Source organism: Rhamphochromis longiceps, linkage group LG8 (assembly GCF_057381845.1).
Source record: "Rhamphochromis longiceps isolate RC_006_pf linkage group LG8, R_longiceps_female_GT1.1, whole genome shotgun sequence".
Taxonomy (NCBI): Eukaryota; Metazoa; Chordata; class Actinopteri; order Cichliformes; family Cichlidae; genus Rhamphochromis; species Rhamphochromis longiceps.
This window is the reverse complement of record NC_140564.1, coordinates 12,706,923-12,721,943: the sequence shown is the minus strand read 5'-3', so window position 1 is coordinate 12,721,943 and position 15,021 is coordinate 12,706,923. Positions and strand designations below refer to the sequence as shown.

At 41.7% G+C, this 15,021-nt stretch overlaps 1 protein-coding gene across 9 annotated transcripts in view; it reads right to left on the bottom strand.

Moving 5' to 3' along the window:
• Window positions 1-15,021, bottom strand: part of cacna1g (calcium channel, voltage-dependent, T type, alpha 1G subunit) — a 353,368-nt gene that overhangs the window by 9,684 nt on the left and 328,663 nt on the right. For 6 of the 9 annotated variants that reach the window (XM_085415758.1, XM_085415761.1, XM_085415759.1 and 3 more), the window contains 6 exons: window positions 12,949-13,019; window positions 9,983-10,061; window positions 9,497-9,618; window positions 7,598-8,017; window positions 6,081-6,233; window positions 2,391-2,513 (listed from right to left, as the gene is read on the bottom strand). In XM_085415758.1, coding sequence (XP_085271884.1) covers window positions 2,391-2,513; window positions 6,081-6,233; window positions 7,598-8,017; window positions 9,497-9,618; window positions 9,983-10,061; window positions 12,949-13,019 — 968 coding nt within the window. The remainder of the gene's footprint in view (window positions 1-2,390; window positions 2,514-6,080; window positions 6,234-7,597; window positions 8,018-9,496; window positions 9,619-9,982; window positions 10,062-12,948; window positions 13,020-15,021) is intronic. The other 3 variants (XM_085415765.1, XM_085415767.1, XM_085415764.1) reach the window with 2 other exon arrangements.

The following is a 15,021-nucleotide window of genomic DNA, read 5'->3' as shown; positions in this document are numbered from 1 at the left end:
CATACAGCACATCCACAGAAGTAGGCTGACAGGAAAGGACTGCGAGAAAAGACGAAGACTCACACGTAAAGCACAAAGGAAAAGAAAGAAGGAGGGGAGAGAACAGAGTTTACACACAGAGAGAGAAGAAAGTGAAAAAAGTAGTCAAAGGAGAAAAAACTGCAAACTGGCAGGTAAGGAGGCGCACTACTCTACTGGACTGGACTGGACTGGAAAGTAAAACACACCAGGCTGAAAAGGCGGAATGAGAAATAAAGATAAATTTGTTTCACCAGGGTACTTCAAAGCCACTTGAACACCTCTACCTCTTCACTCCATTGTCTTTATTTTTCTATTGCATTTGTCCCAGAACAATCCAATTAAGAGCACCTCGTTGGCCAGCGCTCTTTTTTTCTTATGATATACGTATTAATTCAGCAGCAACGCTGAGCCAAGGTGACAGTGACCCTCTCTGGTCATGAAGCCATGTGATCATTAATGACCCAAACCGGTGGTTAATAATACTCTGACACCCAGACGACATTCAATTTCATTTTCAGAGCCTGTAGGATGGCGTGTCATAGAGGGATCTATAGATTAATTGCAGTGAGGACACATACATGGGCTGCAGTGCATGACGACATGTTCAAAGAAAATAATGAACGGGGTCATGACAAAGAATGCCAGGATGTGGAAGATGCCTTTTACCAAGACCCTTACTCACTGTTATACTTAACACAACGTCTCATTTGTTTAGCAGTTGTCACGCGTCAACTATGGTTTAAGTGACCCATTGTTATTGTATGTGCAAGTGTAAGCTTTCCACATTTTATTTATTTAATTATTTGGAATCAGTTACATAGAAAACAGAAAAAGTTCTCCACTCATATTTCCCATATTAGATCCAATTTTGACAAGTTCAATAAAGTCTCACACGTTCCCAGAATCTGTCTATAAAGTTTAAACTAAAAAAAAAGATTGGTTGTTTTTTTGCTATGCTTATACATTTTTTAATCTCAGCTCCAAATAAGCTGTTTTAGTATCTGTAGCTTCGAAAATGAGCTGCTGCTGGCCACGCCCCCATTTCAGAACAGTTTAGGTCCCAATTCATAGGCCGCATCCTTCTGAGGCCGCATTTGAAGGCCGATTACGTCACAGCTAGGCAACAAAGTCTGTCCTAATTTGAAGGCTGCTCCAAATGCGACCGACTAATACATCCTTCATTTCCCTGAATTTGAGGGATGGTCGGGTGTATCCTTCGTGGCCCAAACTATCCCAGAATTCATAGCGCGGCCCAGCCAATTCCAGTTTCCAACAATGGCGGCAGCTACTTAGTTTTAATATTACTCTTATTACTCTTTCTGGGTCACAAAATAAACTTTTAACATATTTTTAGGCGAGAATGTAGCCGTGTAAACTTCAAATATCAGCTCGGTTTATCAAGACATCGCATATTTGCAAAAGTGCTCCGACGTTTTCTGAGACGTCTGTTACCCACCAGCTCAATAGCTGACTGGGAAGTCGAGGCTCATTAGAGCCGGTGAGAACAACTAACTCCCAGCACATCGTTTTCAGGCCCCAGCGGTCTTTTCGCTACTCTGGTTAAACAGGTTAAACACCGATTTACTCAGGAACAAATAAAACACTGAAAAAAGCCAAACAATAACACTTAGATAACTTAAAAATGTTATTGTTTGGCCTTTGTCAGTGTTTTATTTGTTCCTGAGTAAATCGGTTTGGCTGAGATTAAAGTTTTCACACAGCTGAATAAATGTCAAACAGAAAACTGATTAAACAGAAGTGTGAGATGGTCGAGAATTTACTCCAATGTCCTGTTATATATTAGTGAGTGAGGAGCAGACAGCTGAGTTTATTAAACTCCACCGAGACAGTTGGTGACGCAAATCTGAAGGCTAGACCGTCCCATTTCGCAGCCTCGTACTTCCGGCCCTCCTGGTCTTTGAAAGACCTGGCTCACGTAGACCGCGAAGGCCGGGTCCTCCGAAGGATGCGGCCTATGATTGGGACATAGCTTTAGAAGCAGCAACTTTAGCAAAGAAATCCAAATACACAACATGGCCGACTCCAGATAGAATTGTAATGAGCTGCACGCCAAAGAGCTCATTCAGACGTTCTATGAAGAAAGAAAAACAAGTGTGTGGCTTTTACTTATTTTCAAAAATAAGTAATTAGTGGTACATATAAATGCTATCTTCTTTTTTTAAAAATATATTTTTAGCTAATTTAGCATCCAGTTGGCTTCCCCTTGTTAAACCCCAGTGTGTAAGCTTGGTGGTGGGGAGGGTCAGGTGACTTTGGAAATACCCAGTGAAGGAGACAGTACAAGCCACTGCAGTGGGGAAGGAGAAGAAATAACAATGGAGAAAGATGAAGAGAGGAACTGTCAGTACATTGCATTCCAGAGTGGTTAGAAATAGGGGGTTAAAATCGTCAGGGGTTGAGTCGTCTGTCAGAGCTAGGGACCAGGAATTCTCAGAGGCCAGAGACAGAGCATCCATCTCCGCTAGAGGGATCTAGGCAGGAAGAGACAACCGCTGGTGAGCAGAGAAAACAAAGGTGCACTCTGTGCAGTACATAAATAGAAGGACGTTACACAGATAAAACCTGAAACTAACAGAACAATACAAGTTTAAAAAAAACACCACATATAAACTAGAAGTATGTAGCAGAGCAAAACAACAGAGGAAGAAGGACAAACTAAAAAAACACCAAAAAACGGCTGTATTTAGTCAGCTGTTAGTGGACTTTTTTTGTGACACAGGCACAGCAGAGAGATTCTTTAACAGCGAAATATGATGCCAGTAAGACATTACACGACAGCACTGGGATTCATTTACATTAAGTACTAAATGGCACATTTAATTGCTTATGTTGCTAAAGAAGAAGAATCCAAATAACCTAATTTTCTAGGGACCTCTTGTAAAACACCTCAGAGATTGAAACACTCAGAGATGAAGCCAAAGTCTTCAGTATTTCTGGCTTACGGAGCCCCGCAAGGGACATGGGAGAAAAAAAAAATTACGATGAACATTTGCGAGATCTTGAAAAAGTTGAATTCCAACAATGACGGCAGCTACGTAGTTGTAATATTACTCTTTCTGGGTCACAAAATAAACTTTAAAGATATTTTGAGGCGTGAATGTAGTTGTGTAAACGTCAAATATCTGCTAAAACCTTTGCATGATCCCCCAGTTTGTTTTGCGAGATCTCGCAAAAGTCCGTCTTAATTTTCTTTTACTCCCATGTCCCTTGCGGGGCTCCATACTGGCTCATGTAAAAGGAGCTGCTATTTTCTTTTTTTGCCTTCACACTGGTTTAACAGGGGAAATTGTTTCTGTCAGGCAAATGGGTCATTCGTGAATAAAAATGCAGGGACTGAAACATATCAGAAGGAGAACATTGCCCTGTGGCATCTAACGCTGAGATCTCAAACCCATTTAAAGCTTTTAGAAGATGGGGGTTTTACAGCGCTAATGTAATTGTGCCAAATTTGGCTTCAAATGAGAAAAACAGGCACCCAGATGCATTATTCAGTGGCTCAAGTGATCCATAGCCTATTGATTGAGCCACATCTGTGCAGGATTTAACAGTGTGTGATCTGCTGGCTTTAGGTGGTTATCACTCTGCTGTGACTGACTGGCAAATGACACAATCACCTGAGTAAATGCACAAGCATTGTCACGTCCTCATACAGATACAGAGACACGTTGTGTAGGGGAGACGGGCAAACTTTAAACCACGCCAGTGAGGCTGCAGAAGCAGACCAAAAACCTGCCAAGCATGAATGAGTGTAAGTGAATGAGGGAATGAGCTCATAGTTGAGGCGGGACATGACGCACTGTGCTTTGGTGGGCAGCGAGGCTGGTTAGTAAGGGGAAAATATTCAATGAAGAAGAATGCCAGTACAAAAATGGTAATGGCTGTAGGGCTGCAGGATATTAAACAGACAGGGATGTCTTTATTTAATAAAACTGAGTTCTTTGGACAGTTCATACTTCTGCTTGCTGCTTTCTAGGCTAAGGCTTATGCATATACTGTAAAATACTATTTGCCCCCATCCTCATTACTTGTATTTTTTTACTTCCATGTTTTAGATCAGGAGTGAGGAACTCCAGGCCTCAAGGGCCGGTGTCCTGCAGGTTTTAGATATTACCCTGGGTCAACACAGCTGAATCAAATGATTAGTTCATTACCAGGCCCCTGGAGAACTTCAAGACATGTTGAGGAGGTCATTTAGCCATTTAAATCAGCTGTGTTGCATCAAGGACACATGTAAAACCTGCAGGACACCGGCCCTTGAGGCCTGGAGTTGGACAGCCCTGTTTTAGATCATCAAATAAAATGTAATATTATACAAAGGCAAGGAAATACAAAATGCAGTTGTTTGATAATGACTTCAATTAGTGGGAAAGAATGCTATCCAAACCTTACCTATGTGGAAAAAGTGAAACATGTAAGTGTGACAAACATGCTTTGAGTGAATTAAGTATTTGATCCCCTACAACTCAGCCAGAATAACCACAGAATCTGTTTCTCACATACTTAATCCTTCAGCATCATGGGCCAAAGACCGGTCAGAAAACAGGGACAAGACTGTTGACTTACACAAGGCTGAAATCGTCTACAAGACCAACAGCGAGAAGCTCGGTGAGAACTGGTAGAAATATAAAATTAACATCATTAAAATTTTGCCTCATGGGATGAGAATGATCGTGAAAAAGATGGTGAATCAACCTGAACGCAAGCACGGGAGGAACTTGTTAATGATCTGAAGGCAGTATACCATACTGTAATGGATATTACAGTCCCTGCAGGGTCCCTTTGTTCAAGAATGCACATGTACACACTTAAGTCTTAAGTTTGCCAGTGAACATCTAAATAATTCAGAGAAGGTTTAGGAGATGAATTGAGTTGCTTGGCATCAACTCGAGCTGCCGTGTTTGGAGGAAGAGAAATGCTGAGTACGGCCTAAAGAACACCATCTACCCTGTCAAGCACAGAGTTGGAAACATTATGCTTTGGTGCTCTTTCTGCTAATGGGTCTAGGTTGAGTTTAGCACATCAAGGGGCCTTGTACTGTAAAATCTTGGATGAGAACCTCTTTCCCTCAGCTGGGTCATGCATGGATCTTTCAACATGACAGTGACCCAAAACATACCATCACAGCAACAAAGCAGTGGCTAAAGAAGAAGCACATTAAGGCCATGGAGAGGCCTAGCCAGTCTCTAGACCTCATTGCTATAGAAAATCTGTGGAGGAAGCTCAAGCTTAAAGTTGCCTAAAAACCAACCAAGAAACCCAAAGGATTTAGAAAGTTTCTGTAAAGAGGAGTGGTCCAACATCTCAGCATAGATGTGTGCAAACCTGGTGACCAACTGTGAGAAACATCTTACCACTGTACTTGCCAACAAGGGTTTAATAATAATAACTCAATAAATAATGAGTCATGTTTTACCTGGGAATCAAATACTCATTTTACTCAGTGATATGTAAATCAATTATGTAATGTGCTTTTATAAGACCATCATAAAAATTAGAGAGTGTTCATTTCTTTGTAAGCGAGCAAACAAATTCAGCAGGGTATTAAATAATTACCTTTTTTCTCTAAACTAGGTGCAAACACACCCATCTCTTGATTAATGTTCTTTTAATTGATGACATCACTATCTCTGCTGCCTATTTAAACACTTTATAAAACATTATTAGCATCAGTTAAAACTCTTTCTTTTTTTGATGCACTACAGTCCAACTAACTAGTAAATAATCAATTAGTACACCTTTGTTTTTCATTTTATGATCTATAGTATCCATATTATCTATATTACCTTTATACTTATGACCCAAAGCTCAGTTGTACAATCAATACTTCATTTATTATCGATCGATAATTTGTAGTGTTACTAAAACAAGTGTGTGTATTATATTAATAGCATCAGATGTGACAGTACAAGATAAATATTAGTATTTTCGTTACTTCGTACTTGAGCAGCCCTACATGGTGCACACAGATAAAGACACTACAAAACCACATATGACATGGAGGAGGCGATCCATCAGGGATGCTTCTGGTGATTATTGACCTTCTTGTCGGTGCTGTGCTTGCTGGGCTTGGGGGGCAGCGCGTAGTAGTGGCAGATAGAGCCGGACAGGTTGTCCATGAGACTCATCTCCCCCTCCATTGAACCCTGGATGACCAGGGAGACCGAGTCAAAGAGTGCCCTCCGCTGGACAAACTTGGATAATGCAGAGAGAATAGAGAGAGAGAGCGGAGACAGAAATAGAGGAAAAAAGAAAAGAAAAAAGAAGAAGACAAGGACAGGGGGAGAGTTACATACAAAGATACACGAATAAGTATGGACAGAAGAATGGATCACAAAGAAAAGGACAGTCAGTCAGGCAGAAACAGTTATAGAAACCCAAAAGACAAGAGAAACATCTCAGAGGGAACAATGCTCTCTTGTGGGCTGCTAAGGGCTTCTTACTAAATGACCTGTCGAATCTTTCAAATTGCACAGCAATGTAGTAAACAAACACCCTTAACACTCAAACCCACAAGGGGGCACTACAAGACTGCAGCAGAGCAGGTCTTCAACAAGGCTGGGGAGAAGAGTGTGACTTAGCCGCTCACGTTTTGGGAGAGGAGCATAGGGAAGAAGGATAAGATCTTAGGGAGGGAGGGATAACGATAGCGAAACCTCTATTTCCTATCCCCCAAAGTTCCCCGTTGTCTGGAAATAGCTGTTGAAGTGAACAACAAGGCCCTGTGGTCCAGCTTTCCCATGGCACTGTGACCTGTCTGTGACTGGCATGTCCTCTAGAGGGATCAGCTAAACACAGACACACACATAACCACACACACACACGTAGCCGTGAATGCACACAAATTGTAAAGCATCCCGATATGGGCCAGTGTGGGTCACACAGCATAATAAATCTGCACAGCTATATTTTCTGGATGTGACTGTGCATAACCAAGAAAGACCCAGACATTTGCAAACTAGCGTCTGATATGCGAGGGAGCTATGTCCAGTCCTGCGTAGTGCACGTGCAGCAGACAAAGATCTTCACCTGAGAGCTTCAAAATATGACAACCGTTTTGGGTACGTTTCAGATAAATGCATCCATTTGTATTCTGAGATGATGCCAGGCTGTCTGGTAAACACAGCCTAATATAGCCATCCCTGGCTTGGTTTATTTATGGGTGAACTACAGTTATTGTACCGAGACCAGCGAAGAGCAAGTAATCAACTTTTTTAGATGGCGTGCCACATTCTCAGCATTACTCAGCGCGAGCTGCTGAATCAACTAATGGTTTGAACCAGAGTTAGAGGTAACGACAATGAAGGGGTCATCTAACGAGCCTCACAGCCTGGCTCCGGTCCCAGCAGTGTCCAAATCATCTTATAATGCACAACAGAATTAAAAATCATGTTTCCAGCTTGGTACAAGCTAAGCTGAGTAACTGAATTAGGTCTGTTCTTTTTTTAATGGGATTATCTGGCAAATAATAGTGATGCTTTGTTGTGAAGTACAGATTAACTTTTTTTGAGAGACAGAGAGAGAGAAAAAAGATTAGTTTGGCGACAAGATTCTTTACCTCCAGTTGGGGCTCTGTGCATGAAGGGGATTCTGCTCTGATGCCTACAGAGTCTCTGGTTATATCGGCAGTGGGTGAATCCATAGGACCATCCCTTTCCTGCTCTGTATCCACTCCTCTGGGAGACCTCCAGGGGGAACCCCCAGAGCTTGACCTGTCCATACCCAGTGTCAGAGGGTTGAGCTGGGGCGACCTTGCTGCTATGTCCCCCGCTTCCATCTCCAGTTCCATCATCTCCGCCTCCAGCTCTGCCTCTTCCTTGGCTTCCTTGTTGCTCTCCTCCAGGTGCTTCATCAGTACTGCGATGACCACATTGACCAGGACAAACTGAGCGGTCAGGACAAAGGAGACGAAGTAGATGGGAGAAACCACAGTGTTGTAGCAGGTGCCTGTATCTTGGGCGCAGTCCCTCAACGTATCCTGGAAAGACCGTACAGACGGTGGATTTAATAGTATTCTAGTTAAATGTTCTAGTTAAGAACATGCACCTACAGGTGGGTGACCATTCGCAGCCGATGATCATTACAACAGCAAGAAGAACAACTTTGTAAGAACAACTTTGTACTGGGTTGCAGTGACCCCTCACTCAAGTTGGCTTACTGATGGATTTAGCTACTGGATGTCTGCCAGGTGTCACCTAAGCTAATTTTAATCACTGATGTTAGGCTGGTCTGTGGTGTTTTTACCTCTGGGAGCATTTTAAAGTGAATTATCTCACCATTAATAATGCTTCCTTGTTAACTCTACTAACACACCATCCAAAATATCTGTGCTTTGGTTTTGGTGGTGAAGATCCAGTATTTTATTCATGTGTTACTAATTAGCATGAATCTGTGTTTGTTTAAAATCAACTTACGCTCATAACTTAGCTGTACATCCTCCTATGGCTTATTCAGTAACACTGGGGAATAAACAGGACGGCATCCTCCTTGAGACTTGGAAATATCGGTCATTGCCTTGTAATTGCACTGATTTTTGTTGCTGTTAGAGCATGTGGAACTCTCAACTTCTGGGTGACCTCTTTCGAGCATAAGGCAATCTGCCTGCAAACAACACTGCAACTGCGACTGCAATCACTCTCAAAGTGCTGAAGGTTTGCAAAAACTGACTGCCAACACAGTGAAATTATCTAATTCAGTCTTTCTGCAGTAGGAAACTCCACTCAACTGGTTGCATTCTGATTGCAGAGCACTTCTGTCATTTTGCCGTTGAATCACAGTCCTACAGCAACTACTTCACAATTCGTGGAAGAATTTCTGTTGCAAACACACAAGATTCTGATTGGAACCTGAATATAAGTAGTCAATGTGAATGTTTGTGTATGCAGATGGCAACAGATTTCCATTGTGTGCCACTTTATCAGATAATTGATAATTGTATGTATTTGCTAGCTTGACCCCATTTAACTGCAAACTGATTGTCTTAATAGCATTTTGTCGTTTTCTTAAACAACAAAATCACTTTGAAGACAGAAACTGAGCTGTGGCAAACCTGGTCCCCATCTTCAATGTAACCATGTCATAGCAAAATTGCGAGTTCATTGCACTCTGTCCCAATAAGGTGCGTCATGCTGTGATCTCCAACCACAGTCCTCCAAACTGTAAATGCAGTATTATTTGAATATAGTCTCATCTGGCTACAAAAATACGATGGCCGCACTAAAGACTGACATCCGTTTTTTAGTTTTTAAACCAGAAGTTGACATTATGAACAACTTATATACAAAAAATTGAGTATGGTTTGAAGGTCCGAATGTGATGTTTTTTTCATCCATTACAAGCACATTCATATTGCGGAGTCATTTTAAAACAGAACTGGACCTGCAGAATGTGCAGATACAAAAGAGTGAATGTAGAGTATGAGTGGTCTATGGATCTGAAACTGCAGAGTTGGTTTCACCTTCATTATGCCATTCCAGTTGTCTCCAGTGGAAACTCTGAAGAGCAGCAGAAAGGCCATCCCAAAGTTTTTAAATGTAGCGTAGCGCCCCAGACCCTCACAGGGGTGGAGTTCATCACAAACTGCAGAGACAAAAGGGAAGTGGGAGGAGATAAACAAAAAGAGGATTAGCCAGAGAGTAAAAGAGAATGAAACAAAAAAAGATAGCAGTGTTCACGGCTTTCAGTTGGATTTTCCTATAATAAAATAGTTACTGTGATAGCATTTTATAGCTCTGAAAGCTTCAAGATAAAATTAAGGAGATCAATATAGTATTTCAACAAAGGATTCGAGGAAGCAATTAATATCAGATGAATTAAACCCACAGAGGGGAGAGTTAAATGCTCGGTGTATGCCCGTGAATGACCTGAGTGGAAACTAAGAGATTTCATTTTCTTCTTTTTCTACTGCCTGCACAGTATCTCTTTATTGTGCATGTGTTCTTACTTAAGTCACCAAACAGCTCCACTCCCAGCGCTGCAAAGATAAAGAAGAGGAGCATGAAGAGAAGACCCAGATTGCCCACCTGCAGGGAGACAACAGGAAGGAAGAGAGCGATTAGTCAGAGGAGATAAAGCCCAGGGAAAATAAACCAATAAGGAGGGACAACAAACTTCTCATTCGGAGGCAGGGTAGAATGGAGGATGGTTCTAGAGCAGTTAGAGAAAGTATAAGATAAGCTGTAGTGACTGAGCATTTGTTAAATAAACACATCTCCTATCCAAGAGAATGCATGCTTCAATGATGTGAATGAGTGTCTGACAGAAAGCAGGTAAAGATGGACAGCACCACAGCGTCAGCGCTGCCATCTAGTGCTGCTGACATCACTCACAGCCAGTTGTTTATTGTATTCGGGTTGTTTATTTTGTTAATTTGAAAATTAGTTAATGTGTTACAATCTAGACAACTAGCATGATCTGGTTATTCATCTGGAAAATAATAAATTGACAATGAGTGCAGGTAGGCTGTGCATAAAAGATTGGTGTTGCTTTTGGGTTTGAAAAGTTAAGTCAGTGGGGATGTGCCGTAACCTTGCATTCTTTCTGAAGGGGGCAACTCCTCTGGACTCCAACTGTGTACAAGTCTATTGTGGAGTCTGAGTTCATCTCAGTGGCTAGTTTAAGTCTCTCCGAGGACAACATGACTTTCATTTTGTAAATGATCTTTTTCAAGCAGGCCAGCATCGTGACTGATGTGTCCAGTTTCAAAATGCTAAATCTGAAGGGCTATCTATTTATCGTAGGGTAAATCAATCTGTATGATAATAAGGGTAAATGTGATTTGGTGTTCTCCTGCTCGTACACATATATTAATGCTGACTTGCACAATTACTCTGTTGGTCTGTGCTAGCCAATGATTGTAAAAATGACTTTTATAGAGTTAAGCTAGTGGATCCACCGCACAATTAGAAATTAGCTAGCATTTTGCCATTAAAGAGATGAGAAAAAACAAACAAACAAAACCAAAAATGAACAATGCCAAATAGAAGACAGATCATTGTACGTCAAAAGGTTCCACTGGGCATGACTCTCTGGCCTCCTCCAAAATGGCAAAACATCAGCAGATGTTGGGGTTAAGCCAATAACATCTATTACATTGGCAACCCACCTTGTGGACTAGACAAGCCATGGATTTTGGTGTGTGTGATTTTACAACTGATTGGTCCTGACACATCTCTTTACCTCCCCAGACTCGATGGTTGTATAATCACAAAATACACTTAAATCTCAAATGACACCATCACAATGTTGCTTTTCCCAGCTAAACTCTTAAGCTACAAAATTACCTAATAAACTACTGAAAATACAAATCTGCACGTTTAAAAAAGCTGGAAAACTGAAATTGAGCGCAATTAACAGGTATGTGATTTCTATGTAAAATCTAGCCTATAATATGCGGTAATTAGTAACTTTCAACCCACATATATACAGTATGTGTGTGATGAGTGTCCCAGCACAGAACAGAGCATGACACTGATTATTACACTCTATTATACAATATCATGTTTTGTCTGGTAAAATAGTCTACTCGGTATGCAGTATTTTAACTGTTTGATTATGTTCTATTTTGATTTACTGTAAATTTAGAATAAACTTTTTTGTCCTTTATCCGCAGATTGTTTTGTATTTTCTTTGATAAATCTGTCTTTTTAATTTTTAGTACCCTTAGGGGTTGAATTACTTGGTGGTATTTAATCCTGACTGATTGTGTATTTGTAAGACCCTGATGAAGAGAGAGAGTCGATACCCATTGGCCTGTTTTGCTTGCTGAACTGCTTCAAGAATAAATTTGTTACATTTTATCCTTGACAGAGTGGCTTAGCAACCGCACCCTTTTTTATATTGAGATTTTGTTCGCCCTACTGATGAGCACCTGTTGAATAATCCTTTAGAGCACTTCCTTTTTTCCTTTTTCTGATGACACTGAACAAGTCAGATACAGCATGAAAGGAGTATCTGGGGTGGAGGTGGGTTGCAAAGCGGTGTGCAGAGTGCCTTGTGAGAGACACTAACTGAAACAGTCCAAACTGAATCGATTTTAATGCATAAATGTACATTTAGAGGAGGTGTCATTGGTCGATTTGTTTCAACTGGGCTTTCTCTTTTAGATTACATAGTTTTTCTGAGGCTCTTGTCCAAGTCTGCCACTGTGCGACTGAGTCAAATGCCTCTAGAGCCTTCAAGTAGCCTTAAAATTAACCTGTATATGGAGAAAGGACTTCCTAGCCAACCCATTTTTATATGCAGTCTACAAAATAAAGGTGCAAGATTGGAATAAAAATAAAAAGAGGAGCTGTAGAAAGTGATAGGAAAAACAAGGGATTAGAGCTTTGACACAGGGGTGGTTTAAATAATGAAAAGTGTTATGGTTTGCTGCTGTCAATGATTATCAGCATGTAGCAACCTGTTCGCACCTCCACCACCCGCCTATCATCAGATTTATTAATAATGAACACTTCTGACAAGCTCAAGGAGCCTGGAACAACACTCGATCTCTGTGTCTCTCTGAAAAGCAACAACAGAGGTGTTTTGAAAGAACATTGCGAATATAAGACTTTTTGACTTTCTGCAAAACACTGCAGAAGTTGTTCTAATTTACTAACTCTATCACCCACAAATCCACCCACCCTAGGGTTTAAAACAAAAACCTGAAGCTACATTCACTTTCCAATCTCTGCAGGGGGCTTCTAATGCAAATAAGGGTCTCTGGAGTTGAGCAGAGAAAACTCGTGAGAAAGACGACGCCCTGAAACAGCAGAATCTGCAGCACACACACAAAAAAAGGAAATGCTTTTGAGATGTAACTTTAGGGACAGTTTCTGTGGGATGTGAAATCCATGGAGGAAAAAAAATGCAGATGAGGACGGAAGGAGAGTTTCGCGGCTTTGGTGGGTGTTATTTAGCGGCGCGTACCTGAGGCAGGGCTTGCATAACGGTGTCCAGCAAAGCTCTCATCCCCACCGCCATCTTCAAGAGCTTCAATACTGTGGGGACACGCAAACACACAGAATGAAAAAACAACATCTCACCAATATTATGATTTTTCAGTCTTACATAACAGAGCAGGCCTGCTGTGGAACTGAAAGGACACAACATTTCTCTCACTTACAGTTTAATCCTGCTCTGTTAGCTTAGTCACTCATTTTCTTGTATTAAACACCACTGAGCTCTTAAGACGACATGACTGAGGTCATATCCCCCAGTGACTCGGTAGGGTTACCAGTATGACTTGAGCACCAATTGAACTACAGCAAGAATGACAGATGATACATTGTAGCAAATGTGTAAACATTAACCCAAGGAAACAAAATTAGGCAGCAAATGACCCCCCCCCACTCCTCCTGGGCAATCTTTCAATACACAGCACAAAAATCAGACAATAGATTTAAGACATAACACTTCTGTAAAATGCTTTTGTCATCCTAATTTAAGTGATTTGGGATTTATCAGCCAATAAAGACTCGCAACATAAACAGCTTGATAATATCAGGGTATGCAAGGATTTCCAGTCTTCCATTGTTCAACCAGAGGAATGGCACCTGGTGTAGTCTTCTGCTGCTGTAGCCCATCTGCTTCAAGGTTTGTGTGTTGTGCATTCAGAGATGCTCGTCTGCAGACCTTGGTTGTAATACAGACTTCTTTTTGTTAGTGTTGCATAACTGTATTAGCTCGAAGTGGTCTGGCCATGCGCCACTGACATCAACAAGGCATTTATGCACAGAGATGCACTGGACAGTTTCCCTTTTTCAGACCATTTTCTGTAAACCCCAGAGATGGTTGTGCAGGAAAATACCAGAAGATCAACAAACCACCAAACCATCGTCCACCAAAGCCACATCATGCTTAAAGCCACTTAGATTACCTGTCTTACCTATTCTGATGTTGCCATGTGATTAGCTGATTAGATATGTGCATTAACGTAAAGATAGATGTTGTTACGACCCGTCTAGGGCCAGGCCATAACATGAGCGAGGCACTCGCTTCCCCCCCCAAGACCCAAGCAGTCACACGCAACAAATCCGTTAGATGTGAAGTGATTTATTTACAATGTGAATAAAGAGAACCAAAACGGGAGTGTCAACACTTCAGGGTGAGCCAAGGCCAAAACAATAAACAAAACAAACCTACACAAATCCCGCACCCCTGACCTCACCAAAATAAAGTCAAAATAAAAACAGAGTCTGACCTCCTTAACCAACTCAAAAACAGGAGAAAACGGGTGATCAAAATAAACGGCAGCTCACCCCTACCCACTCCACTTCCACAATTCTCGCACGTATACTGCAGCCAGCGGCTACCACAGGACTACTGCTGGGTGATGAGGAGAGACGCGAGGATCTCTCCCGCTGTAGCACTCCAGCCTCCTTTTATTGGGCGGGTCCTCCAGCTGGATCCAATCACGCCGGGGCAGTAAGTCCATGCACCAATCGGAACAGGGCCCTGGCACAGCTAAATTAACATAGACAAAAACACAGCACCTGCACAAACAAACACACGGACATACAAGTTCGTAACACCCCCTTCCATAAGAATTAAACAATCCTTCTAGTGTTTAATCCTAGACTACAAAATTGCTCTCGACAGGGCGTCCGCGATTACATTTTCCGTCCCTTTCTTATGCCTAATCTGCAGGTTGAAGTCTTGCAAGAGAAGGGACTAACGCATAAGTCTCTGATTTGAGTTCTGCATCTGGGAGAGAAAAACCAATGGGTTATGGTCAGTGAACACTTGAACAGGGATAGAGCTGGATCCGATATACACCTCGAAATGTTGTAGGGCTAACAACAAGGCAAGGGCTTCCTTTTCAATGGTACTGTAGTTCATCTGATGTTTGTTGAATTTTTTTGAGAAGTAACAAATTGGGCGATCCACGCCGCAATGGTCTTCCTGCATAAGGACAGCTCCTGCACCAACCGCACTAGCGTCAACCTCGAGCTTGAAAGGGGACATGAAATTCGGGGCCGTAAGAACAGGGGAACTGCACAG